General features: G+C 41.7%; 6 protein-coding genes across 6 annotated transcripts; 3 read left to right on the top strand and 3 right to left on the bottom strand.

Moving 5' to 3' along the window:
* Window positions 1-3,725: 3,725 nt before the first annotated feature.
* Window positions 3,726-6,017, top strand: Bfra_001638 (putative c6 zinc finger domain protein; the record flags this gene model as incomplete). The annotated part of the gene is made up of 2 exons (XM_037332062.1): window positions 3,726-3,811; window positions 3,965-6,017. 2 exons carry the CDS (start codon window positions 3,726-3,728, stop codon window positions 6,015-6,017), a joined length of 2,139 nt encoding a protein of 712 aa, XP_037196216.1.
* Window positions 6,018-7,209: 1,192 nt separating this feature from the next.
* On the bottom strand, window positions 7,210-9,057 carry Bfra_001637 (putative ankyrin repeat domain protein; the record flags this gene model as incomplete). The annotated part of the gene is made up of 1 exon (XM_037332061.1): window positions 7,210-9,057. One exon carries the CDS (start codon window positions 9,055-9,057, stop codon window positions 7,210-7,212), a length of 1,848 nt encoding a protein of 615 aa, XP_037196215.1.
* Window positions 9,058-11,445: 2,388 nt separating this feature from the next.
* Bfra_001636 (uncharacterized protein) lies at window positions 11,446-11,734 on the bottom strand (the record flags this gene model as incomplete). Its single annotated transcript, XM_037332060.1, has 2 exons — window positions 11,446-11,531; window positions 11,644-11,734. Coding segments are annotated over 2 exons (177 nt in total), but the record flags the coding sequence as incomplete, so codon positions are not given.
* Window positions 11,735-14,041: 2,307 nt separating this feature from the next.
* Bfra_001634 (uncharacterized protein) lies at window positions 14,042-15,471 on the top strand (the record flags this gene model as incomplete). The annotated part of the gene is made up of 2 exons (XM_037332059.1): window positions 14,042-14,111; window positions 15,191-15,471. The coding sequence occupies 2 exons, from the start codon at window positions 14,042-14,044 to the stop codon at window positions 15,469-15,471; spliced, it is 351 nt and encodes a 116-aa protein (XP_037196213.1).
* Window positions 15,472-17,088: 1,617 nt separating this feature from the next.
* On the top strand, window positions 17,089-18,438 carry Bfra_001632 (uncharacterized protein; the record flags this gene model as incomplete). The annotated part of the gene is made up of 2 exons (XM_037332058.1): window positions 17,089-17,220; window positions 17,251-18,438. The coding sequence occupies 2 exons, from the start codon at window positions 17,089-17,091 to the stop codon at window positions 18,436-18,438; spliced, it is 1,320 nt and encodes a 439-aa protein (XP_037196212.1).
* A 6,935-nt stretch (window positions 18,439-25,373) lies between these two features.
* On the bottom strand, window positions 25,374-27,152 carry Bfra_001631 (putative choline-sulfatase protein; the record flags this gene model as incomplete). The annotated part of the gene is made up of 2 exons (XM_037332057.1): window positions 25,374-26,441; window positions 26,496-27,152. 2 exons carry the CDS (start codon window positions 27,150-27,152, stop codon window positions 25,374-25,376), a joined length of 1,725 nt encoding a protein of 574 aa, XP_037196211.1.
* Between the last annotated feature and the right edge of the window lie 592 nt (window positions 27,153-27,744).

The following is a 27,744-nucleotide window of genomic DNA, read 5'->3' as shown; positions in this document are numbered from 1 at the left end:
TAAAACCCTAGACTCCGAACTTTAGGCGTACCATGATTCTCTTAACCGTGGCACTGGAACACTGAAAATCTATTATATTTTCCTATGCATTCCCACTGGGATTCCTACCTATGAACCCAAAACCACACACCAAAAGTCATACAACATGCGATACCTAGGTATATTTAGATTTAGACGTGAAAATAGCCTGAGTGGGATCAACAACAAAGATCGAGATGAGATGAGGCTTGCGAGGAACACACGTCGAGATGCTAATGTGTCCACGTCAACATTGACGTCCGAAAATTAGTCGATGGTTAGAACAATGTGAACCCATGTATTGTGTAACTGTCGTCGACAAATCGCATCTTCAGTTGGGGGTTTTGGGGTAGTTTAACAAACTGATAGATGTACGATAGCACGCTACGGCACAATCTAATGCATGTCATAATGTCAGGGTGACTAGTTAGAAGTCATTGAACGAGTAGTGAAGAACAGCTGATTTCTAGTCTTTAGAGTCCTTGACAACGCTTACAGTTGCAAGCCTTTGCGGCTTATTGTTCCATAAATCACTATCACTATCACTGTTACTATCGATACAAGAGAACGGATTTAGAAGGTGGGACACATTGACTATAAAACTTGGAGTTTTCTTCCACCGAATAGGCGGGAAGGGGTGTATATTGATCGAAAGCCTCTTCTATATTCTCCTTTGCAGCAGAAGAGTAATGCTTGTTTTCATGTTCTCCGGCCCCTCCGATTCGTATGAAGGCAGGTTGATAAGCTAGTTCCATGTGGGCGAAAAAAAGCGATATGCTCAATCACACATGTAGATTCATACATCGAAAACATTTATATCGTCAAACGGATTTCTAATGATATCACTTACCTAGTATGATGAGATATAAATGGAATAGAAAGTATATTATATGAGGGCTTATAGGTACGCACGCTCGATTTCTGTAACAGAAGAATTGAGTTCCCGAATTGCTATCAAATATTGAAAAGAGCGTATCCTGTTCTAGAGTCCCAGTTTTCCGTTCTCAGCCTAGGTACATTTTTCGAACTTCCCCTCACACTTTCAAAACAATCTCGCAAAACAAATAAATCAGAATACGGGCGGCACTTCAATTTTGGAGGCACGGGACGGACGGGAGGGTCCATAACTAACCCATATCTCCACAAGTCAAGTAGAGAGAAAAGACATCGACACACTAAAAACACACCTGGGGAACGGAAGATGCGATTCGATGATTCTTCGTGGTAGCTACAGCTCTTGACGTCGAAACAATAAGCAACACAACCAATGAGTCCCAACCCCTCTACCTTATAAACTCTCTATTCGTCGCCACAAATGCATCTCGAGAGTCGGAATGTAATGATCGCTATTCGAAATTGTTGCTACATGAAATGGCCGTTTTCTTGCCGAAGAGCGGTATAGTTAATGAGACAATCTCGTCGCGACTTGCTTTTTGGACGATTCATGAAGCTTTTCGCAACTAACTGGCGAATGAATCGACATCAGGTCTAGAATCCGAGGGGTTTTACTTTATATTGTAGATTGTACCACCTCGGTGTTTGTGTTTAACTGGTGCAACGTCAGATCTTATCTTACTCATTCTCGGTCTGTTGTATCACTTCGTGGCCTGCGCAATGGTGGGAAGTGTCAATGGACGCTTTTGTATTGAACAAAATCTTTATCTACAACGTGTGATTTTGTCGTAGCATGGGCATCGTGCCGAAGAAAATTCAACCTAGGGAGCTTTTCCGCTACTTTGATTATAGGGGTAGAAAAATAGATGTTTTTAGTCTTTAGGCTTTCTCTACGCTTTTCATAACGTTACATATTCGGGAGCAACGTTTGAGTTACTAGGCATTTCTCCAATCTTTTCCCATATCCTTCCCCCTTCATTTCATTCCGTACGACTCATACAAGTACATCTCGCATCAAATTTACCTCCAATCTACATGTAAACGGTTCTCATCTCATGATTCGTCTCCTTCGATATGCATGCTGACAGTCAGCCCTAATCGTTCAGGCCATCAGCATCAGCACATTCTTTCAGCCCTGTGAAAGATTAAATAACCCGTCATGCCGATTCTTTTCCACAATCACAGCTTACGGCATTCTCCTCCCGAGTTTTCTAGCCTCTTTTCAGATAGAGTAGTAGGTTATAAGTAGGTCAAGTAAGGTGATGTGGTGCTTACGGTAGTTTTGTGATGCCGGGAGTGAGCGAGCGATATTTCGTTAACCTATGAATGAGGGTATCTTCCACGCCGAAAAGAGAGAGAAATATCGTCGACGGAGATATCCCAGATACTGCCTGATCTTTTCTTCTCTTCAAGTTGTGTATCACGATATGTATCGAGATTCAAGACAAATCCTCATGAATCGTGTGTAAGGATCATTGGACTCGTGCTTGAGCTACGATGGAAGAGGCCAACCGTGTATTGCCCAACCAGCACTTTCATTGGCTGCAACACAGATCAACGGATTGTAGCAATTGGTGCTTGTAAGAAGATCTCCACAAGGTTCAGGCTGGGAGTCGTAAGGTTTAGGATACACAAGGACATAGCTATCGTCTCGCCATTCCTCTTTTTCACCTGGACTAATAGTATGAAGTATCGATGATCAAGGAGAGGAGAGACAATAAGAGGAGGGAGGAAGGCAGGAGAGGAGAGGCATAGAATTAAAATGGAGATTATGAAGAATCGAAAGAATGGAAAAAGCAGGAGTACGTACCTACAGACCACAGACCACAGACTACAATGCTGCAGCAAAGGTTTCCTAGTCTCCTGAGTGAGCACACAATCGAATGATGTGATTGGTTCCGAGGAGAAAGGTGCCGAGGTTCTAATGATTTATCGGTATAGCTGCATGTATAGCTGCATATTTCCTCTAGATACCCAGTAACTTCCCTCAACCCACCACACCTCGATCCTTCCTTCCATTCCTTCCATTCTATTCTTGAATTTCATTACAGTGCAGTCGGTCGCATTTCTTACATTCTGTTGAGTATTTTTTGGCTCCCTTCCTTGAAATAATTTGGTAGTCTCATCAACTCGTCATACCATACGCCAAAAAAGGGGATTATCATTATCATCGACGAATCTGGAGAAATCTCGAGATTCTCGGGTGAATGATTTCCCCCTTCATCTCACATTCTCACACATTCTTCAGCGCCTGAGTAAACTGCACTCATCTATCTAATACATAGGTACATCCAATCTGCATCTCAAGGTCTCAAGGTCTCAAAGTCGCAAAGTCTCAAAGTCTTAAACAATAACTACCCATCTACTTAATATAATTCATGACCAACTCACCGAAACCGTACAACCTCGTGTTGCGTTTTCTTGTGTTATAAATTCTGCCTATTCATTCATTTCATCTCAATCATTGGAGATATCTTTGACCATCTTTGACCATCTTTGACAATCTTTAATCAATCTGGATTTGAACGTTGAATTGCTCTGCTCTGATCTTTCTGATCTGAGCCGATCTTAATATTATTCATTTATCCTTCTGCAATTCTCACACACATACTCTCTCTCTCTCTCTCTCCCTCTCCTTAACCGCCCATCTTTGACTTTATTATTTGACCATAAGACGAATAAACCTCCGAATTAATCCTGGACAAATTCCGTCCTGTTGCATTGCGGCGCTGCTCGGAATCGCAAGGGGGATAAGGTATTCTTAGAAAAATATTCCCCAAAGAAATGCAGACAAACCTTCAATCAAAACAGTCATGGCAGATGCGACAGAGACTGGAAATAAAGTGAGGCAGCGTCGTGCAAGTCGCCCAAAAGTAAAGACAGGATGTAATAATTGCAAGTAAGTTCCTTGGGGGTTTCTTTCCTTTTTCCATACTATTTTAGCACTTCTGGGGTTCCGTGCTCAATTTCCCCGCGCCCTACGCTATGTGATGATGGTGGTAGCAAGACACTCAACCTTTGGCTAATTCACGGAACTTTCTCCATTTAATAGGAATCGAAGAGTGAAGTGCGATGAAACGAGACCTGAATGTACAAAATGTGTTAGATCGGGGAGACGATGCGATGGCTACCCAGCGTACAATCCGAGAAATAGGCATGCCAATAATACTCTACCAATTGCTCCTCGACCGAGTAATGCTGGGTTGGAATCGCATCCAATACCATCCCACAACACCATAACAACGGCTTTACCTGGTTCAACGGCACTCATTCCTAGGAAAACATCACGTATTATCAATAAATCAAGATCTATCAGTCCATTCTCACCTACCACGCCATCAATCCACACACCATCAACCATCAATTCTATCGAAATTGATTCCGAGATATTTCGACCACCCACTCTCGGTCTTCCATTCGACGCAAAGGAAGGTCAATATTTCCAAGTCTTCCGCACTCATACCGCCAGCGAATTATCTGGATTCTTCGATTCGGAATTCTGGACGCGCAGTGTTCTTCAAGAGTCGCATTCTGAAGCATCCATACGTCATGCCGTTGTAGCTCTTGGAGCTCTCTACAAAACATTAGAAAAAGTCGCTGAATCACCCCCGAGTTCTCCTACCCCTTCTAATCAAGGTACTTCGAGCAGCGATTCCGCACCTACTCATTGGAGTTTCGCTTGGGAACAGTATGGAAAAGCAGTTACGCGCATGCGCCAGAGTATCTCGAACAATGAGGTCAGATCTCAACGAACGATTTTAATTTCCAGTGTGTTATTCACTTGTTTTCAATCGTTTGTGGGGGATCACAAGGCTGCTATTAAACAAGTACAAGTAGGGTTAGGAGTGATGGAAAAACAACGCAGGGAAAGAAAGAAACCGTATATTCAGCGCGAAGATGATATTGTGGAAGAAGAGTTGGGACAAATGTTTACACGCATGGCTATTCAAGCCAAATCATATGATATGGCGTTTCATTTTCCAGCTCCATGGGTTATCCGTCTTTCTACCAATCCAAGTATCGCTAATCCCGTAGCATCACAATCCGGACCGCCCTCTCCTTCGACAAGTAGCTCTCCAACGAATCTCGATTGGAGATATCACGTTTCTCGAGATCCTAATTTGGCAAATCCACCCAGTCCATCCGATAGCTCAACTGGCACAACCGCCTCAATCGAAGCCCCCATTCCCGAAAGCTTTCCAAACATTCACGAGGCAAGATTGGTACTCGATGCTTTATGTGAAAGAATTATGAGATATAATGAGGAACTAGTAGGTTTCTACACGGTATCCAATAACATTCTTCCTGCCTCGATAAAATCCAACGGATACGGCTTCGGTCGTTCTCTCGAACAATGGCAAACGACATTCGCTCCTCTTCTTGCTAAACGCCGTGCGCCTGGTACTTCGAATATTGAAAGAGCGGGTATCATTGTTCTTCAAATGACATGTATCATGACACGAATTCTGGTCTTTACCGCATTTTCCGCCAACGAAATGGATTTTGATCAATTTCTTCCTATATTCACCGAGATCAACGAATTGGCTAAGGAATTGATCGTAGATGAAGAATTAGCATTGGCACAAGCGCGATGTGGAGCAGGTTGTAAGCATGTTACTTCTGGCCCGGGAATCAAAAGGGGAATGCGAACGCCATTTGGAGTTAAGGTTACGAGTTCTTCTCCAAGTCCTGGTCCCGATGGAAAACATTCGCATGAGACTTATTCGCATATTAAACCCTCTTTCGCACTTGATCTTGGTATCATTCCGCCATTATTCGTTGTGGCGACGAAATCGAGAGATAGAAGATTGAGGAGAGAAGCGATCAGTCTTTTGACATCGAGTCATAGGAGAGAAGGAATGTGGGATTCGAGACTGTGTGCGGGAGTGGGAAATTGGATTATGAATGTGGAGGAAGAGGGGTTGGATCCATATGTTAAGGGGGAAGCATCGGAAAAGCAAGTGGTGCCGGATGAGAAGAGGGTGATGGTTATGGAAATGTGGTTTAACCTTGAGAGGAGGTGGGCAATGTTGAGGTGTGGAACTAGGGGGGTGAAGAAGGGAGATTTTGATTCGAGGGCGAGGGAAACACCGGTTTCTTGGTAGGGAGGGGGGAACTGGGGAGAGGAAAGAAGTCAAGGAGTGGCGGTTGTATGATAGTGTACATACATGCTTTTCCAAGGCGTCTGGTATGGATTGAATGGGATGGGATGGGATCAAACGTATTTGGAATTTGGGGGTTGGGGGTTGGGGATGGATGGACAGAACTGCATAGCAGGGAAATACATTTGATTAGGATTTTGTCCCTTGAGGACGGATGGGGGGAGTATTGATGAATGGATATTAATATTCATATCTACATCTATATTGATAGTCACCTACATAGATGAATCATAGTTGAAAAAATGGAATTAATTAGGATATGGAAATGGAGTCCAATAGGAGGAGGAAATGTTGTATTAGCTAGGTAGTTATGTGGGTAGGTGGGTAGGTGGAGTGGAAGAAGAGGTCTAAAATGGACGGATGCATGGATGCATGAATGGGCGAATGGGTTTGGGCATGGTGGAATGGCATGGCATGGCATAACTTTTAATCAGTAAGATATGGATTTTGTTATTTTGGGGGAAGGTTTAGGTGAGGTGAGGTGAGGTGGAATGGGTGGATGGATGGAGGGATAGTATCATAATTTATGTTGTAATGTGAGTTGTAATTTGAGTTTAATAAATAAGTATTTTAATTAGTGTTGTATATGAATATGAATATGAAGTATTGTAATTAGTAGTGTATATGAAGTAATGTATATGAGTCCTTTTCTTTTGACGGGGTTGATGTTTGGAGTGAGTGTGGGAGTGTCGGAGGTGAAGTGAGAGAGGGAGATTTTTGAATGTATGAGATGAGGCTGCTGGCATTGATATTCTCCCCCCCCTCCCCCTGTGAGTATTGTAAGTAGGTAAGTAAAGTATTGGAAAGAATGAAATACAATCAATGTATTTATTTATATATACTACTTTCATGAGTTTATGAGTTTATGAGTTTATGAGGTTCTTTCATGCTACATTGCTACCGAAGAAAAGAGAAGAGAAGAGAAGAGGGAGAGAAGACTGGAGTCATCGATGATTGATATTTTCATTTCTCTCATTCTTTCATTGATAATACATGCTAGGTAGGGAGTAAATCTCCCATCATCCACCCGGATGCCAGCCCCCATTCCCATTCCCATTCCTATTCCCATTCCAATCTCATATATATCTATCCTTTTTCCATAACCAGCCTTTGTAAAGATGCAAAAAGAAAGACATCAATCGTCAGAGTATTCCGTCGTCCTCCTTCTCTCCCCTTTATCCATATCCGAATCTCTCCTCCCCATTTCACTTTCCGCATTACTTCCCCTCCTCTCCTTCTCCCTCTCCTCTTTCTCTTTCTTCTTCAACATCTGCGGACTCTCTTCTCTCCTCACCGGCGGATCCGGCACCGCCGGTTTCCCGATCTTGCGCGGACTATTCGCGATGTTCCGTTCGCGCTTGCGGAGACGATCGAATTTTGTGCGGGCGTGGAAGAGGGCGTCTGTGATTTTTCGATGATTGCCTGTTCTGCGAGCGGCTTCCTGGAGCGCGGTCTTGCCGGCTTTGTTTTCGAGGAAGAAGAGTTCGTGCGAGGTGTTTTTGTGGGCGAGGATTTGCGAGATGGTTTTGGGGGTGGAGAAGAGGGCGGCGTGGTGGAGGATGGAGTTTCCCTCGCGGGTGAGGAGGGTGAGGTTGCGGGTTTTGAGGAGGAGGTAGGTGATGAGACGGTCGCTGTGGATGGGGATGTCGTGGAGGGATTTACGGAGGGCGAGGTGCAGGGGAGTTTCGCCGAGGGGTTGAGAGCGTGTGTGGAAATTTGTGGGGGGCATGGCGTCCCCGATTAGCTCGATGATTTGACAGCCGGAGATGGTGTTGCGGTGGTTTTCGATGAGGTGGTGGAGGGTGGGGAGGGTGAATTGGATGGAGCAGGGGCCTTGGAGGTCGAGGAGGTGTCGGATTGCGAGGGGATTCTCGTCTTTGATGCTATCGGAGAGGACTTGTTTGAATTTTTGGAAGGCAGTATCTTTGTAATTGCATTTGAGATAGATTTCTTGGAAGAGACCGGATCGACGATGGTCAATGGCTAGATCGAGAGGAGTGGAACCGATTTGATCTCCGTCGTCGAGGTTTGCTCCGGCTGCTATTAGAGTTTTGGAGAGAGACAATGACTTATGACATATTGCGAAATGGAGAGGGGCCATGTGTCGATCGTTGAGTAATGAGATAAATCCTGGACGACTAGTCATTTGAGACACGAGGAAGTTTCCTATTTCATGATGTCCGAAACGGGAAGCCCAGTGAAGGAGAGTATCATTATTACCCGTACCCGTTGATAGTATTTGAAAAACGTTGACTCCATTTTCTAAGAAGTGTTTAACGACTGGCAGTGCTTCATTTATTCTTGTAGCTAGAAATATTGGCGGGTGTCCTGTTCCATCGGCATTGTAGTTAAGATCTCCACCTTGTGCTTTTACAGCATCAATGATCGGTATCAAGGCCCCTATCTTATACCTAATCAATGCATAAACCAACACTGATTGATTTAAAGAGTTGATGGCCAAAACATCCGCACCACTTTGGAGTAAAAAATCAATCAATCCATGTTGTTCAGCCGCGACAGCAGAATGTAAAACTGTATTCCCTGCCCAGTCACGTGCATTGATATCAAGACCTTTGGCAATGAACATCTTCAAAAGTCTTTCATGACCAGCTGCAGCTAAGAGATGTAACCAAGTAGCACCATTTCTTTCTCTTCCTCCAAAACGAGTTTGTGCCCATCCCAGCGATCGATTGTTGAAATATTTCATCACATATTCGGATTCCCAGTGAGGGGCACAAGCCCATAGACGTCGTTGAGAAACATAACTGCGACCTCGACTGTAGACCCATATTGACCTTGCTCTCGGTTCCGGTTCATTATCTATAGCTGGACGAAAGTGACGACGGAAAGCTTTTTGATAGAGAAGGAACGTTAGGATTTTCGCATGGCGTTTGGAGGTCTGGATCAAGGCGTTTAGTGGAGCTCGTCGAAGGTGGTCGCCAATACATTGAATTAGTTCTGGTGGAAGGTGATTGATATCCATGGTTCAAGGAGGTTTTGTGAACGTGTTGATGAAAGGATATTGACACAAGGCAGTAGAATACTGCATCAAGACTTGATTTGATGGGTATGTTAAATTAATCCTCGATATCAAAGTCAGAGTGTTTAAAGTACGGTTCTATTTTCAGTGGTTTGCCGTATTGCTTTTTATGCCCATAGTCCGATTCGGATCGCTCTGGCTGAAGGTTGAGGGACGATGATTTAGATGTCAGGTGAGTAGGGTATGTTTGGCTTGAAAGGTCAAAGTTTGCCCCTGATTCGGAATAGTAATTAAATTGAAGAAAAAGCAAGTTCAGTTCGACACTCAGGTGCTTCGAATGTTTATGTGAGGTCGACAATCAAATGTTTTGAATATTCAATTCTAAATTCGATAATCGATGATCGAACACTGTTTTATGTTAGGCGTGGTTTGGGGGGGTTTCAATATATAAGAATCAAGGACAGATTGACAAGAGACGATATGTATATCAATCAAGAAGGACCTCGGGGGGTGGGTAAGATTGAATTGAATGTAGTGAAGTCGGTGTAAAGAAGGAAATATAGTGAGGCTGGATATCTATCAAATCGATGTAACTTTCGTAGATATTGAATTGAAGAACTGGAGACCAAAAGTTGTTACAACAAGGCTTTTCCCGTAAAATAATGATTCACTTGGTATTGGGTACTTTGGATCTGGATTTGAATCGAACATATGGCGTGATAATTAATTCCTAGATTTCTAGAGTATCTTGATATATATCTCTTAACAATTCTTCTTCATCCCTTTCGCACAAAGTATACGTCGAATGAAATGTTCTTTTGGTGTGGTAAGGTTAATAAGAAGTATGGATCAATGTAAGGCAGTGGTAGAAGAACAACACATTTCAGCCGAAGGATACCGAATCCGAGAATCTTCTTCTTATTTGTATGGGATATGGTACGTACTAGATATGTATGTAGGTAATATATATGGAATCCGTGTTCTAGAAAAAGAATTGACAACAGAGCAAATGTAAATCGTCGAGTCACACGATATGTGATACTTGCATATGCAACATTTGAAGAAGCATGAGGCTCCTCCAAGATCTCATTTGTCCATGGACTTGGTAAGGTTGTCACAATTGTCATGGCTGCCATGGTTGTCATCAATGGTCATACAATCGGTGGGCTAGAATTGGTCGATAGTAGGGATGCTTGAGGGAAGGTAGGGATGAAAGTAATGGGGTGGATGGCTCGGATGATATGGTGGTCCAATAACTCATCACCATTCTTATACAAGCAGAGAGGAAAAGGCAGCAATAGCCGCGACACACCAATCGAGAACTTAGAGAATCTTTAGGCGAAAAGATAGACAACGACAACAAGAAAAGGACAACGACATTATGTGAACACGAAACCACCAAGTCATGTCACTGTGATCAACTTCCATACCGATACCTGGAACATATACATATACACGTTTGGCCACCACAAATGGTTACGATAATTTTGTGTTTGAGCCATTATCTCTCTACCTTATGAATCTATGAAGTTGAGGAATGAGAAGCTGGACAGAGAGCCCTATCATCCATCCATTTGACCCACTAACTCTAATATTCTATGATCGGCCAGCATTATTGTGATTGTTAAGGACATTCTCTGTTCAATGGGTGCATAGGTAGGTAGGCAAGAGTTGAAGACACTAATTTGGTTATTAGCATTCAGCTTTGTTCGACCTCAAGCAAGCTTTACACGTCGAGATCGTCGAGATTGAAATCGCTCAAGAGCCCGAATATCCCCAAACATATATGAACTCGAGTGCCTTCAACTATTTATCCTTCACGATGACCTGTTCTTCTGCCAGAAGAAAATATTCAACCAGCTCCTCATCTCTGTGGTCTTCCTAGGATTTGGTTATGCGCGAAAAGTGGCCGCAGATGGCGTCCTGTTCAGTGGTACTGGTAAATATGAGGGAAATCTCGAGATGGGTTCGAAGTGAGGTATCGGCATATACATTCGAACATTTAAAGGCGATTTATCGATCATCTCCTCCAAAACTGGCCTTTGTGATGCGTCATCAGCAATAATTGCAATGTCAACTGCCAATACCTCGTAGTGGACTTTCCCTACTTGTCCTCGAATTTGCAAACTCCAACTGCTATCTATACTCCATTATCTGTTGTGGATTTCGAATCTCTGCCATGAATATACAAGGGATATTGCTGGAACGTTTGTCTTTTTGGAGTCATGGCGGTAGGCTTTGATTAGGTATCGTTATGCTTTCCTGGTGGGTATCTTCTCGGGCAAAGTAGAAGAGCTGGTGAAGTTCTCTGTTTTGATTACTTCAATAAACTTTTATGAGGGTTCCTTTTCTTTCGTAAGTCTCAAGGTTTGTAGACAATACTTTGAGGTATTAACCATATAGACTTTCCATGTGTATTACTTCTCGCGAGTTTATCGGATTATGGATTTCATTTAACTGGTAGTGACTCTTTAAAGCTATTTGATGTTAGCTATTAGCCCTCGAATATTTGTCATTGCAAACATTCTATACTTCATAGACCGCGAGGGAGAATTTTGAGAGATGAAAGCCGTAGGGATGCATGCCTACTTACCGCAAGGTTATGTGGTATCCATATCCATACTTCCACACGAACTGAGAAATCGAGGAAAGCTCCCGAAGAATTCGACCGGTCAAAGTGCTTTCTCACTTTGATAGCTTCAATTTAAAGAAAGATACGAAGCAAGTTACTTAACCATTACTCGCATCACACTACTTGACTTTGCAAGTAATTGTTGTGCATTCATCTTGCAATTCTCCTTTGATATAGAAGCCCTCGTTCTGCTTTGCTCCAACAAAATCATATCCATATACCTACTGCTTCTGACATCTCTATTCTACCCAATCGAATTGGTCGGTTTATGTTTAGTTTATTTTGAGTTATTTCTTGGTGAGCCTACCTACCTAGGTAATGACAGATTTCAGAATTTTCTAGATCCATTTAAGGTCGAGGTTAGTGGGAGTCGTCACTCTAGACCATCAAACGTCGTTCATCATCACCCACACTGATTTTTCGGAATCTGTTTCTTCCCCATGTTGTTTTATTGCCCTCTTGATAAAGTCGCTCTTCATACTTTACTTTAACAAAGTATAACATTTGTTTCTCCCATTATTCTTTGTAATACCCTTCATTTACTTTATGATGGCTACCGCATTCGTCGATACCCCGTTCGAACTCCCTGCCTTCAAGACAAATTATTCCATCTCGAATTCACAGTCGAAACCGATCACCCTTACTCCCTTTCTCAGATTATCATCTGAACTTCTATTCTTCTACCAATCTAAAGAACTGGATGCGAGGCCTTATCTAGTAAGTCTAATTCATGATACGATGATGTTGCGACTAACAAGTTTCTTCTGCTAACACATCTTTGAAAGAAGATATCCAAGTCGCTCTTTAGACCCTCAGGGACTCCCTATGTATATGCACACGAGCTTAGAAAGCTAAGACATGTTACAGAACTCAATGTGTTGTTGTAAAGCATTTTGAAGTCCCAGCGTGAAGACATTGAACGCTTGCTATCTCGGTGCACCTCGGTCTTGGGTGTATCAATTTGGTTTCCAGATCCTGCGCTGGTTGAAACCGTGCGCGAAATGTTCTGCTTCTGTATTCGCGGCGTTTGCGTAAGTAGTGAAGTCTTACCCGCTGCGTGGCGACATCCAATTTACAGCACTGGAAAAGAAACCTTATACTTTGTCATAGCAAATGCAATTGTTTGAACGCAGTTCCGCATTTGAAGGTCAACCCAGTAGATATTTCTTCGAAATGATCGAAAGACTGCGTGAGAAGTCTGATTCTTTAGGTCAAGCATGTCTGAAAATCGGCATGACTGATTTGTCTCTGATAAGTCTGGAAAGCTATGCTACCTCATGTTGCCCAATATGTCAACATGACCACCAAACCCCGAACTACTCGAAACTGCTGCACCCAGAAGATGAAGGGGGAGCACCATTGAAAAGTCTACCGCCACTTGATGAAATACCACGGCTATCTGTAAGTATCATCTGCGAATTTCAATTTTTTCTTGAAATGCATAATCAAATCATAATGTAGATGCTAACCAGAATAACCATTGCCACAGAAGCCTGATAAATGTGTTGTTTATTACGAACCTAATCATACGCCCGTGGCTACTGTACCCTGCGGTCATAAACATACCTGCTTAACATGCATTATGCGATGGACCAAAAGCGAAGAAGAAGCTCCTCCTAATGGATGCTCTTATTGCCGTGCCAAGATCGCTCGCTTGGAAATATTGATGCCCTATCGAGTCGAAGAATCTCAAATGAAATCGGAATCCTCACTCGCGAGACCCTTTGCGGAAACTGAAATGGGCTATGAGGAAATGGAGAAGAGGCAGAAAAAGGCAATAGAGGTTGTAAACCTGGTGGGGGCTTGGATTTGGCGGGTTTCGAAAGAGGATAGAAAAAAGTTTGTAGCACAGCGAAGGCAGGAACGGAGGAGCTGGAGATTGAGATTGAGAAGGAAAGCTATAGTTCACAAGGCCAAAACTATTTAATGGAGGTGTTTAGGAAAGGGAACTCGTCAATTGACGGCAGTGGTTTTGGAACTGGCTGTAGTGCGCTGGATTGGTAGTACAATGATTTGGGGGACAATAAAGCAGAGAGTACAGAGTTCTGTGATTCTGAGCTCCTCATAGGTACATTCAAGCGTGCCATGATGACTATGTTTATTGTTATACCGTCGTCAATACCATACTTGTTAAATAGCAGCATGCTCTTGGGCACATAGATATTGGGTTGGAAGACCGGGTTTCACAATTGTCTCTTAATTTTTTATGAGAGAAAAGGCGAGGATACAGGATCTATCCATATCTCTCGAGAGTGGTCGAATTTCTTGATAAGTCAGTTGCTCGCTCGTTTGTTTGAATATGAGCATCTGTTAAAGATGAGCTTCAAGTTATGAGAGAGGTGTCGGGTAAGAGTTATGCTTTTGCTGTTGCTGAAGTTTTTATTCAGCGTGTTAATAGAAGTGGAAGATTTGAGGGATACTTTGGGTATGCTGGGTATACTTCGGATAGGGGAGATATGACCTATCGTAAGGGTTCTGCGGGGGTTGTTCGGTCTAGAGGGGGAGAGGTCGCTTCTCGTAGGGATTTTAGATATGAGATGGGGTATGTTGGTGACGTTGTTGAGATATGGATGGAAATTTATATTGTTAGAGGAGAGCGAGGGCGTGGAGGAGTGGGAATTAGGTAGTGATGATTTTTTGGAGGTTTTTTAAATTGGATTCCGAGCTACCAGTGTGGACACAAGTGGTAGAAGATGGGTATCACCAGTTTCGATGCTAGGATATGCAATTATTCGAGGATAATCAGGTTTCAACTGATTTGATTCCTCTTTGTAACGCGATTCTCTCATCTTATTTATATGAATGAATCGGTTGTGTTTCTCGGCATGTTATATTAGCCATATCTCATTTTGTCTGCCTCCACGGCAGTGGCCCTCGGAGAGCCAGCGGAGCGTAACACATTTTTACCTGTCTTATTATTATGGGGACAAGCCCTCAAACGTCCTTCTGCTCACTGCGCTCGAAAGATGAATGATTTCATCTTTCCATCAATAATCTATCTGTTATGGCTCAAATTCAACAACTCCAGGAGTTTTAATGCGCTTGTACACTTTGGTACTAATGATTAACAGGCAGTCATCATGCCCGGATCATTTTTGTGCGGCACAGCATGCCAAGACTTTATAACATATCTTCAATTGATATTTCTTCTCCTTTAATTTTAATTAACGATTTGGTTCTTCTTTTCTACTTCTGTCGATTGTCATTCTGCAGCTCCTTTTTTCGCTCTTTATGAATTTGTTAGTCTTGATTATATTTCTATCGAGTTATAAGTTTATAATTAAAAACCTTAATATATAAGCTTTCTTACCCCACAATAACCAACAACATCACTCACTAATTTTATCTTCCTTATAACATTTTTTGAAATTGTCAACGCATCCTTCAATTTCAATACTTCTGGTCCAGATTGGGGTTACGTTGCTAAAGGTCTTGCAAACACCACTTCTAAAATTTCTATAGCTGCCTAGAGTGCTAGTATCGATTGAGATGATACACTATTAGGATTTGTTGCTTCTGAGCGACCTACTTTCAAACCTACCTCTACAAATTATGAAAATACTTGTACAACAACTTGCTTCGACTCTGTAGATACATATCTCAAGGGTATTCAAGAGTCATGCACTGCAGATGGTGATGCTGCACAAGAGTATGTAGGAGGGACTTCTCCTGAAGCTCTCGTACCGGTAGAGATTGTTGCCCAAGTATTTCAACATACACTTGCGAGATATTGTACTACGAGGGCGCAAGTACAATTTTCATCCCGAATCGACTTCGCTAGCTGATTTTGTAGGAATGGTACATACTGCCATACTACCGGTTTCACTTCGTTGGTCTCAATATTCTCTTGTGATGATGAATGTGCAGTTCAGAATTTTCAAATGGCTCATGATTGTCCGGGTTCGACTGTTGAGAGTACAACTTTGAGCTCGACGATGGTAATGACTACATCTACAACCTCGATTTCTTCTAGTCAAACTAGTACTATAAATTCCGCTTCCAGTACTGGTACTGCTAGTAGCATTTCTTCATCTGCAGTAATCTTTTCAGAATCGTCATCACCAACTGTAACTAGTGTAACCACAAAGTCGCGCGCGCTGAAGATTGGTCATTCTCTGGGACTAGCGTTCCTAGGAATTTCCTATTCGATGTTTTTCATGCAGCTCTAGAAAATCTGACATTTTTCCTACAAATTTCTTGTTATGATATTATTTTTCCTAAGCTTTTTGTTCTCTGCTTGTTGGTAGAGTTTTCATGCCAGCTACCAACCCTCGGCACAAAAGGTTCTAAGTTATAGACCACTGAGAGCATTTACACTTATTGTATGATTAATCGCAGATCGTGTATATAGACAAATTCGTATCTGATCTGCCGCATGTTGGAATCGATTTATATAAGTAATTTGTTCATCTACAGGTTTAAAGAAAAATTTGCTCAGAATCATTCTAGGCGACCTTTTTCTGAATCATACAGTAGTTTTATTCTTATGGCCTCATATAATGGGCCTCTTGAAACTAGATGTATCACAGCTCCATATGACATGCCATTCTCCCTTCATTGGATGAAGTTTTAATCAGTGCTCGCAATGAGCAATAAGTGGGTTTCGTACTTTTGCTAAACCCAACACAAACGGTCAGTCCAGAAAAGACTATTGGGTCACTTATGACCCAACCTATGGGACCCAAGATTGGATCGAATTAACCAATTCAACTATGCTGCACAGAAATAATCTACACTTGTAGGTGATTTACAGGTAGTCTGTTTTGCAAGTAATTCGTTAAACATTCTACTTACTCTATAGGTTGTCTGCAATAATACTTTATTAATTCTAGTACAAATCGAATATAGAATTGAATTTAGGTTAAAAAATCTCTGTACATCTAAGCTTAATCAACAATGAGTTCTAGAACCGCCTACCAATAACCTTTTTGGGTTGTTCAAAAATCTACTTTGTAAGCAGATAATCTGCAGATTATCTACAAGGCTAATAATCTGCTCTACAGATATCCATTGCGCAATCTAAATCCAATCGTATCATCCGACCCACTCATTGCGAGCACTGGTCTTTGGTCTATGTCGGCCAAATTTTGGTCATATGTAGGGAGTTCACCGACCAGCTTCATGACACTGGGTCAATAATTAGTTTTTCTCACAATCATAGCAATGACCGCAATATCGACGTATTGCCAGTCAAATGGTGGCCAAGTGCGAAATTCAAGAAGTCCAAAGATGTCACTATTTATGGATCTGCCAACATCTCAGTAGGTATATAAAGCTCTCAAAGTACTAACAAACTATATAATACATATATCATCAGCAAATTCATCAATCGATCTTATAAGAATAACGTTCCCTTACAATTCTATCCTCAGAATAAGTGCAGAGAAGCCATCGATAACAAAATGCCTTCCCATCATACTTACAATAAGGATAAAACAACCAGGGTGTTAAAGAGAGACCTAGAGGGCAAAGGCAAGTACGATGCAGATGGTCACGAGATCACTACATATAGAGTGAACAGCAAAGGAAAACTTGTACGTTCTATAGATGGGACACTCAACTAGAATGGGAAAGAAGTCACAAAATATAAATATTGCAAAGAGGAAGACTACTATCGTCTAGATGCTAATGGGAAGCTTGGTCGAGATGAAGTCGACAGCTCCCGCCGGAAGGTGAAAAAAGCCTCGACAACATCTAATCTTACAGCTGGAATTGAGCAACAGAGAGCAGTGGCCCAGCGCGAAGGAGATAGAGATAGACGGCTTGAAGCTGCAGAAGCTAGACAACCAGGAAGTCGTGCTGAATCATCAAGGACATCAACAGGAGGAGGCTCAGGTGGACAGCCTCGTACAGCATCTAGAGAGAGACGAAGGAGGCAGAGCCCGAGTGGACAAACTCTTACTGCAGAACAAATTGAGCGACAAACTCAAGAAGAAGTAGAAGCAACAGCACGCTTTCATGAGCCTGGCGTATTTACCGAACGCCAGCCGCCTGTCGGCTCTCAGAATTCATCAGACAGGCCACCGAGCTACGGAAACCATAAAAAAGACTATATAGATCGACAAATTGCCGGACCAGCTGAGGGACCTCGCAATGCCAATGCCCCGCCTTTCTCCGATAAACCTCTCTCGGCTCCTGGGCCAACTGGTCAGACTCCTAAGTTAGGCAAGCGGGTGTCAAGAGATACAAGACCTCAAGCAACTTTCGGCGGTAGATATGATCCTGCCGCTCCTCCTAATTATTCAAGCGACGAGCCTAAGCGTGGAAATGAGTCGATCACCAGCGGTAGTGATGGAGCAGGTCGTGGATATCCTAGTGGTTCGGATGATATTTTTAAATGGTCTAGTTCAGAAGATCAAAAATCATCTGGGGAGAAGGGCAAGCCTAAGAGTGTGCCTGAGCCGAAAGGTACTTCAAAGAGGGGAGGTTCTTCTAAAGCAACAGAACCGACAACAACCAAAAAGTCATCAGCCGGAAAAGCACCAACCAACAGTTCTTCTATGTCAAGACCGTTGTCGGGCGACAGCTCAATGGGAGACACGGAGAGTTCGCCACGAAAGTCTTTGGCACAACAAGGACGCAGCCGAACTGAGGATCGTGGTTTCAGCAAAAGAGAAAGTAGCAAAAGAGAAACTAGCGAAGAGAGACGTCGTGGTAAGCTGCCTGTTAGGACAAAGGAAGATCCGGCAAAAGGAAGTAGTTCCAGGAGGCATCACGAATCGTCGGATCCTGATAGTCTTTATGGAAGTTGAAAAGTTGATGGAAACTTTTTTGGTACGTAGATTTTTGGAATGGTGATTGGTTGCTTGTTTGCTTGCTTGAGGTTTTGGGATGCGACGGAAGGGGAAGGGGGAAAGGAACGGTGAGAATGGAGTTGGAGTTGGAGTTGAGGGGCTTGCTCTTGGTTTGTTAGTCTGTCAGTTTATTTGCGTTGATTGATTTAGTTTCCGCGCTGGACGCGGGGAACATTTTGCTTAGGTCTCTCATTTAATTACGTTTAGCTACACATATGCATATAGATGGGGAAGGTTCGGCTAGGAAATTCAATTTGAGCACTCGTCTCGGGTGTTTCCCCACCATCTCCACTTTTTTGAAAAATTTCTTCTCTCTTTTCCCCAATACTTCCAGACTAATTCCTTGAATTCCATTTGTGTTCTCTATATATATTTAAATACGAGCGCTGTCTACATCAATAAATCACCAGCGTTTGTGGTTTAGTGGTAAAATCCATCGTTGCCATCAACTTTCTCCTTATAAGAGAAGTTCGAAACAACATCGATGGGCCCCGGGTTCGATTCCCGGCGAACGCAGACTTTTGTTTTTTGAGACGATGAGGAAGGATGCTGTCTTTATTTAATTCTTTTCCCTTCTCGGATATCATAAGAGATATAAGGAGTTCCTTGCCGAGATGTGGAACGGGGTCTGGAGTGAATATCTATGTCGTTGAATAATTTTGACATAAATAATACTTGAGATCAACCACAGTACTGGTAGTATGATACTTTTGAGATTTGCAAACAAAAGTGAAACAAGTAGAAGCTTGAATTCGGAATTTGAATTTGCTCGCTCATGCTCTTCGAACCTCTTTTTAAAACTTTGAGGGTCTAAATCGAGTGAGAGATTGAGAGATGAACGACATTGAGTAATTGTGCCGTTTTCTTGCGATCGGTATGATCAATATTATTTGAATTGATGATTATTAAGTACACAGAAACAACGCTACAAGGACATTTTATGCATTAGCACAAAATGCGATCATATGATTCTCATATAAATTGACAGATGGTTTGATGACAACGAGGTTGATGACAGATCTGTTGATGATAGATTTTGGTTATTTGATATCCGACTCGCGTCGCTTTTTTTGTAAGCGTAGTTGGTTTTCTTGAATATGGAAGAAACTAACAGCTTCAAGAAAATTGGACATAGTATTGCGGTTTTGCTAGCTGGTTTGCATCGAAAGAAGTGGCTAGTTTGAATCGAGAGATGAGAGACAAGAAATTAGAGGACCGAGAACGAGCATGTTAGTCATAATAACAAAATAAAGAAGAAGTGGGAAGGTATCCTACCCAACATCCGAATTAATTATCGCTATGAGAGAACTATGCTACATGTAGAATGAGAATAAAAACAAAAAAACGTTGAAGCGAAGGAGACATGGACTTAATTTGGCAGATCTGAGTATAGTGTTGGTGTGATATAGAAAGCACTACGATAAGAGTACTCCTAGTTTGTTAAGAAGTCTCTTCCAAAAGAATCGAGCGAGAACTTTGCGCATACTGACTATATGAGCTGGACATCTCGAATTATTCTGTTTGGTAACCATATTTCCTTCAACCCGAACTCGTGCTTTGAATAAGTGTTCTGACCCCCTCGTAACTTCTCTCCCAAATCAATCTCAACACAGTCATTGGAGGAGATTGATATCTCTTTCATTGTATCATCATATTCACTCCCTACTGTATTAAGATGACCAACCCGCCCAAACTTACCCTCGCCTATTTCTTCGACCACTAACGTAAAAATAGAGTCGTCCGGACCCCTCAGTGCTTCGATTATAACACCAAGTAGTCGCCGGGTTCTTATTTGGCATAAAGACTTTTCTTCAGAGTTCATTGCCTTAGTGAGAGTAACCTTCGTGGCAAGTTGTGCATCAACTTGGTCGGTTGATGCTGGCCAGGCATAGAAGTTGAATAAACCACCATATTCATCGGCCCTGGGAGGGAGGAGTTTTGCGAAAAGATCAATTGTCCAGCCTTTAATACGAATACTACGCGAAAGACTTTCAAGATTATCTATCTTGATGTACTCATCGAAAGCCTCCTGAAAGCCTACAAATGAACCATCTTTGCGCCCAATAGAGACACTGACTGCTAGTTTAGAAGGAATCCAGTTTTCTGTGTTGAAATCAACTGAGATTTTTGGAGATACTGAAAGGATTCATCCAGCCCAAGACCAACTTGGAAAGCCTGGACGTCGCGCTCCTGGAGATTTTGACACCCAACTTAAAGACACCACAAATCTTTGCCCAAAGGTCTCATGCGTTTTCGCATCATCCTTTCGGTGCTTGCAGGTAGGTGTAATTACAGGGATACCCCAAAAATGGTGCACTGCATTCTTCTGTTGTCTGAAGAAGCGGAACACTCCTAGTAATGCATTGAGGGCATCCACTGAGCACGTTACCTCCCTCTTGGAGTGCAATGATAACACTTTGTCAGTGCTGGGTCTTGTGAGACAACATTCTTGTTGATGCTTGCCTCGGCATGATTCGATCCAGCTTCGCGAGATTGCAAAGTCTATAGTTCCTGGATCCACGACTCGGATAGTCTCGCTAAGGTCAACAAAACACAAATATCTATCGGAGTACAGTGAGTAGACGTTCCGTCCTATGAAACTTCCAACCCCAATCATACCATGTAGATACACTCCGAGCTCAAACCCACCTGGATTAAACGACATGATATAGTATGGCGAATGAACTGAGCGCCAGTCATCTTCGTCCTCGTGATACCTGGGGTCTACTACTGCCTTGAGAAGCTGACAGAATGAACAAGATGACAGCCATGTGCTTTCTTTTGGCTCTTCTAACTCTATAATTACTTCATTCGATTTTTCCATACCAAAAGTCTTCCAAGATCTCCCAAATAATGTATCAAGCTTGATGGTAGTGCATCTATCACATAGAGTGCCACATGCTTCGATCCCATCTTCAAAAGGTTCAGTCATGCTGAAGATTGCTTTCAAAGTTTTGAGAATCTTATATATAGTCGAGTTTAATAGTTACGCATATTATCAATAGCGACAGCATAATTTTATAAGTATACAAACAACTCAACACAAAGTCAGGAAACTTTGCAATGAGAATATTAGCAATAGGGACAGTTCAATGTTGTGATTTTAGTGGCGTTACGTTGACAACTCATATGTTTACGAGATTAATTGGTGCGAATTAGAGTTATCAGCGAAATAGTTTTAACCGGAGATTCGAATTGCGTATAAACAATCCCTCTACAATACTAATCATGCATACCATATTATATTAAATTGGTGATAGATCTTGAATCATTCAATCCTCAAATAAGAATTGATAGTAACTAATCTTCTCGAGACTTTTTGAATAAATATTGATATATGTGTTGAGCGTCATGGAAACTTTTAATTATTATCTTATAATAGCGGTATTATATATAAAAAGTACTTAATATGAAAGAGTAGAAGGCAGTAGGGTCATAGAGTAAAGTAAGTCTTGATATATATCTTAAAAAAGACACTATAGATGTAGCGCCTTCGCTAAAGGAGAGGAAAGAGAGGCTCTAGATAGCTCTCACGTAATATAGGGGAACAATTGAATGATAGGAACAGATTTACTTTTTCTAAACTACCTAGGAAGTCAGAATTTAAGTTACTCGTAGTCTTCATAAGTGATATAGCTTCTTCCATTTCGATGAATTCTCGGTTCATATAATCTCCTAAACTCGACGATACAAGATGTTCCAAGTATAACTGCTCTCAATGGTAACGAGCTATTGGGATAGTCATCATGTACGTGACTTAAAAATAGAAAAATAAAAGCGGTAAATATATGATACCGAAGAAGGCACTGACTGACAGTATCGTTGTCATTAACCGAAATATTTAAGGAGACTATATCATCTGACATCGACAACCGATCATTTACAAAAACATTAACAATCCCTTTCCAACATCAGCCTTAAATCAACAATACTCATATCCAACAACATTAAGTTTTTCCGGAGTCCGTCTCATAAACAATTACTCCAAGACCTCGCGCATAGATAAATCTTCTTAGGCCTACGTAACCAAATATGGCAGTAAAGAACGCGCTCGTCATCCCTATTTGAATTGGAGGAGAGGGAGTACTGATAAATTTTTCAATCTGATCTTTCCATTTGGTCTTTCATGATTCTTTAACATCTCAAGATACAACTCCATGAGCTAGGTAGTATGATGAACCGAAAGGCGAGAGCATAAACTACGTGTAAGCAGCTCATGGATGCGATTTACTATACAGATAAACCTAAACATTTCTCATCTCTAAATAATGATAAGTCTACTATAAATAATTCCTTTCTCTGATCTCTCGGAAACACTTCAACATAGGCAAGTGAGCCTGCACTCAAAGGCAGCTCAGGACTCAAATCATTACTTGAGTCTCTCTTCATCATGGGCCAGGGTGAACCGCTTCTTATACTATCAACTACAAGCTATCAAGTCCGAAAATCTATAGTTGGGCGTAAATTAACGATAGTAGAATGAACCTGGCTGACAGCAAGATTGCCCTGAGAATGAAGGGTATTTAGTGACAACTTGACTGACAGAGCTAAAGGTAAGAGCAGAATTTCCTAATTCCCACGCAATATTTGGAAATCTATAAGGATTATCGAATTTTGAGAGAATAGTGACTCCTCCATTCCTTTAATCTACAAGATCACCTAAAAGCAGAAGAGTGAAATCACCCATAAAAGTATACCAAGTAATTTTTCCTACTGCAGCTCTATACCTCCTCCCATCATTCAAATTCGAATTTTATACAGCGTTCCAACCTCCGTCTTCTCAACACACGCTATCAAACTCTTGAATCTCGATTCACCATCTGAAAATCGATGCCGGAGTGAATACCATACTCCCAGTCTCGGAGACATATACCCGTCTCCTAAGATCCAAAATTATTTCCTTTGTATGGATATGTATTCTCCCCTTTCAATCCGAAATTCACATACAACAATTATCCCAGAGCTGGAATTGGACGAATTTATGGTTTGTAGTGTGCGATACATAAACTCACGAATCTAGAACTCGAGTGCGAAAACTGAGCTGTGGACTCATGCCCAAATATGCATTTTTTCAAAAAAGGTGAAATGGACTTTGAAATGAAAATACGAGGAAATTATCGACAATGAGAAGTGCTTTATGCGTATAAACTAGTAACAATAGAAGTTAAATCTCTCTACTAGCTTACATATCGATCCCGTACAAACTTCGATCAAAGCAACTCTCCCTCAGCCCCCAACTTCCGCCCATTCTCGCAGCTAATTACGACGCAGGCGCTTGCATGCGAAAGCTCGCGTATTCTATGAGATACCCAATACCCTTTTCATCTATCTCAAAATCAAAACAAGATACTTTTTATACCCAGATCTATGTAGGTATCACCCGTTTACCATCAGCGATACCGTAAGACCAATTAATCTAAAGCTAGCAAGCTATCTCCAAGTTCCAACCCTATTCTAAGTAGATACTCAATTTAAACTTGATCACCCCGAGTCGGCTCAATCTCCTCTCCTGGTACAGAAACTCAAGATTCAAGAAATGAATATATAAACTACAAATTCCTTCTACGATATATACACAACGATAACAATACAAGTACATTTATCCCATAATAGGGATATCTGTAACTCACATCTCTACTAGAAAACAGGAGTTTAGTTCCCGAACCTACCTGTAGCGAATATAAAAATACAGAATGGGGCGGTAACCAATGAAACAACTGAAAATTTCAAAAACATGATAACCATCAACAAAAAGTCACAACAAGTCCAACCACCAACTACTCACAACAACAACAAACCAACCCATATCCAAGATTCAAATCCCATCCCATCTCCACATCACGCTATCACGCTATCAAAAGAGAAGAGAATCAAACACCACGAACCAAGTAAAGTAGCAAGCCACCAGAGCACAAAACCCAGCCAGCAACACAAACCACAAGTAAGTAGTCTTTCGCGAAAAGAACAATCCCCTCCCCTCACCTCGAACCCCCTTTCCGGTACAAGAATGATGTTTTTATACCACCCACACTTATCCTTCTCAAGTCGACAATTCGGAAGTGAATACAAACTTCATCGTCTCTATCCCAAACCAGCATCCCAAAAAGCTTTCCTTCCATACTTCCACACCATCCATCCATCACCACTTCCAAAACCAAGACCCAGATACATACCCCCCCGCCCCCCACCCAAACTCAAACTGACAGTATCTACATACATACCCACCTCACATAAACAGCCCTCCTCACGATGATCCACTCTCCTCAAGAACAAAGCTCGACTCCGAGTATAGTAACATAATCTCACCATCCACATCACGCGCGAGAACTTGCGCAACAAGATTTCGTGGAACAAGGGCATACATGCCATCTAGATAGAAAGATTTCCAAAATAACCACCAACAGCAATAACAATAACAATACGCACACCCAACCGCCGCTATAAATTCAAGCCACCATGATCAAACACAAAAGTCTTCACCACAATACCGCAACAATCACATACTCATCCTATTCAACAGGTAGATATCAACATCTTCGCATCTGCTATGAAATATCTCATAATGTTTTCAATTCATTTTTATTTACTTTAAAGCTCATCGCTCATCTCATATCCCCGGAAGATATCCCTATACCATTCTATGCATGGTGGATTCTCTTCTAAACTTTGTTGAAAATCTGACCCTCATTAAATTCTTCCATCATAATCCCATACCAACCCGTTCATAAACCCTCGCAATGCCCTACCCACTAAAAAGCAAAAGCAAAAATTGAAAATGCGACATTGTTTGGTATATAGCAAGTATGCTCGTATCGCAATATCTTCATCAAAAAAATCAAACTCCTGCTCCAAAGTAACTCCATGATGTGTACCACAATCGTAAACGCTCAAGATTATTGACCATGAGCACCAGCTTGATCATAAACCACACTTCCCATACCACCAGCCCCCGAACCACCCATACCAATACCTGCCAAATCTCTTCCTTGACTATCAACCGGAGGGTATCTAGCTCTCAATTCCAAATCGTCGAGAGGAATGTGCGATCTAATATATTTCTCACGACCATCATCATTTGGATTATGATCCCAGCTAGTAAATTTACCAACTTTGAGAGCACTCCAAACAAGTCGTCTTTGACGTTGAGAAAGTAGAACATCATTGGTAATTTTTTCGAAATCCCATTTTGCTGCAGCTTCAGCTTGGAAATCTTTCAAGAATTTGGTGGTTTCTTCGGTCATGAGTGGATGTTTGGTAGGAAGTGATGCAAGGTTGACCACTTCCTTAGGATCATCGGCGAGATTATAAAGTTGATCTGGATCTGCTGGACACGTGATGTACTTCCATGGTCCACGTCTAATCATCATCATTGGTGAAATAGTACCTTCACCACAGTATTCCGCAAAAACAGTATCAGATCCACCTGGACGTGATTGAAGATGTGGGAGAAGAGATGAACCATCCATAGGAAGACCAGGCCATAATTCGACATTAGCAAGATCTGCCAATGTTGGAAGAATATCCAATGTAGAAACATTCTCGGATACGTGATGAGCATTGAAATATTTTGGATAATGAACGAGAAGAGGTACTCGAACAGACGATTCAAAATAAGACATCTTATACCAAAGACCACGTTCTCCAAGCATATCACCATGATCACCACTGAAAACAATGATTGTATTGTCATCAAGTCGACAATCCTTCAAGACTTGAAGTAGTTTTCCAATGCAATCATCAACATAACTGACTGCCCCATAGTATGCACGTCTAGCTCTCTTAATTTGATCGTCTGTGAATTCCTTGCCCCAAAGGTCACAAACTTTCAATAAGCGCTTGCTGTGTGCATCTAATTCTTCTTGTGGAATTTTGGTCTCTGGTAGATCAATATCGACGCCTTCGTAGAGATCCCAGAACTTTTTTTGAATATTATAAGGATCGTGAGGATGGGTGAGGGAGACCTGAAGTGAGACATTAGTAAAAATATAATTTAGAATAGGTGATACGAAGCTTACCGTCATACAGAAAGGTCTAGTATTTGGTCCTTTACGAACATGATCATAAAGGAATTGGGTTGATTTATACATAACCTCCTCATCATAATCCAGTTGATTGCTTCGCACACAAATACCAGCTTGTAAAATAGAACTAGCATTGTGATACCATTCCAATCTTTTGTCTGGATCTTCCCAATTAACTGCCCAACCATAATCTCCAGGATAGATATCACTAGTCAAACGACTCTCATAACCATGTAATTGTTCTCCAATGAAGTGCATCTTTCCTGCCAATGTAGTTTCATATCCTGCTGCTCGTAGATAATGTGCGTATGTTGGAGTAGAAGGATCGATCGAACTGGCATTATCGTATGAACCAATTCTGCAAGGCAATTGACCAGTAACCATGGACATTCGGGAAGGTGCGCAAAGTGGCGAAGGGCAATATGCGGAATCGAAGACGACGGCGTCTTTCGCAAGACCGTCAAGATGTGGTGTTTGAATTTGAGATTTTGGATTGTGCATTTTGAGCAAGGGTGCTGCCAACTGATCTGCCATAATATATAGAATATTTGGCTTCGAACCTGAAGGCATATTGTTGGCCTGGTTGAAAGGAAAGGCAGCCTTTTTGTCCACCCTAGGGGAAGAAGGAACTGAGTTCAAATCTGGAGCCATTGTGATGTTGCTACTTAATCTTCTATATTATGAAGAAAAGATTTGGTATATTCTGTTGTGAGTTGAGTTTCAATAGAAGACAACAAAATCTGGGGAAACTTTGTATTGATAATATGGAGGGGTAAATAAAAGTAAGGTGCAATACTCTGGGGAAATGATGTGATCGAGAAATCAAAGAGTAATGAGATGCAAATTACCAGCAGAGTAGTTTGAGCTAGGGGAAGTGGTGAATATATATATACATATATATATATATATTCCGAGTGAATGAAGAGCTCGGAAGAAAGAAGGAGAAGGAGGGAGAAGGGCGAATGAAAGAAAAGGAACAGATATATGGAATTGACTGTTGGAAATACCTACCTAGTACCTAGCGGTGAGTAATTCAGTTGACTGTGAAGGTTTGAGAGTATTGGAAATACTTAGATTAGGAGGGGAAGGGAGGGAAGAATAGGAAAGGAGTGAAGGGATGGTTTCCGTATACCTACATCTCGATTGGGTAAGTGGTTATGTGGATTGTAGTGGTGGAGTCTTTCTTTGAGAGTTTGGTGTATTTTGGTGTATTTTGGGAATTTTGGGAATTTTAGAAACTTTG

The sequence above is a fragment of the Botrytis fragariae genome (genome assembly GCF_013461495.1).
Source record: "Botrytis fragariae strain BVB16 chromosome Unknown tig00000006, whole genome shotgun sequence".
Classification (NCBI taxonomy): domain Eukaryota; kingdom Fungi; phylum Ascomycota; class Leotiomycetes; order Helotiales; family Sclerotiniaceae; genus Botrytis; species Botrytis fragariae.
Note: the sequence above shows the minus strand (reverse complement) of the source record. Positions and strands in the feature narration are given on the sequence as shown.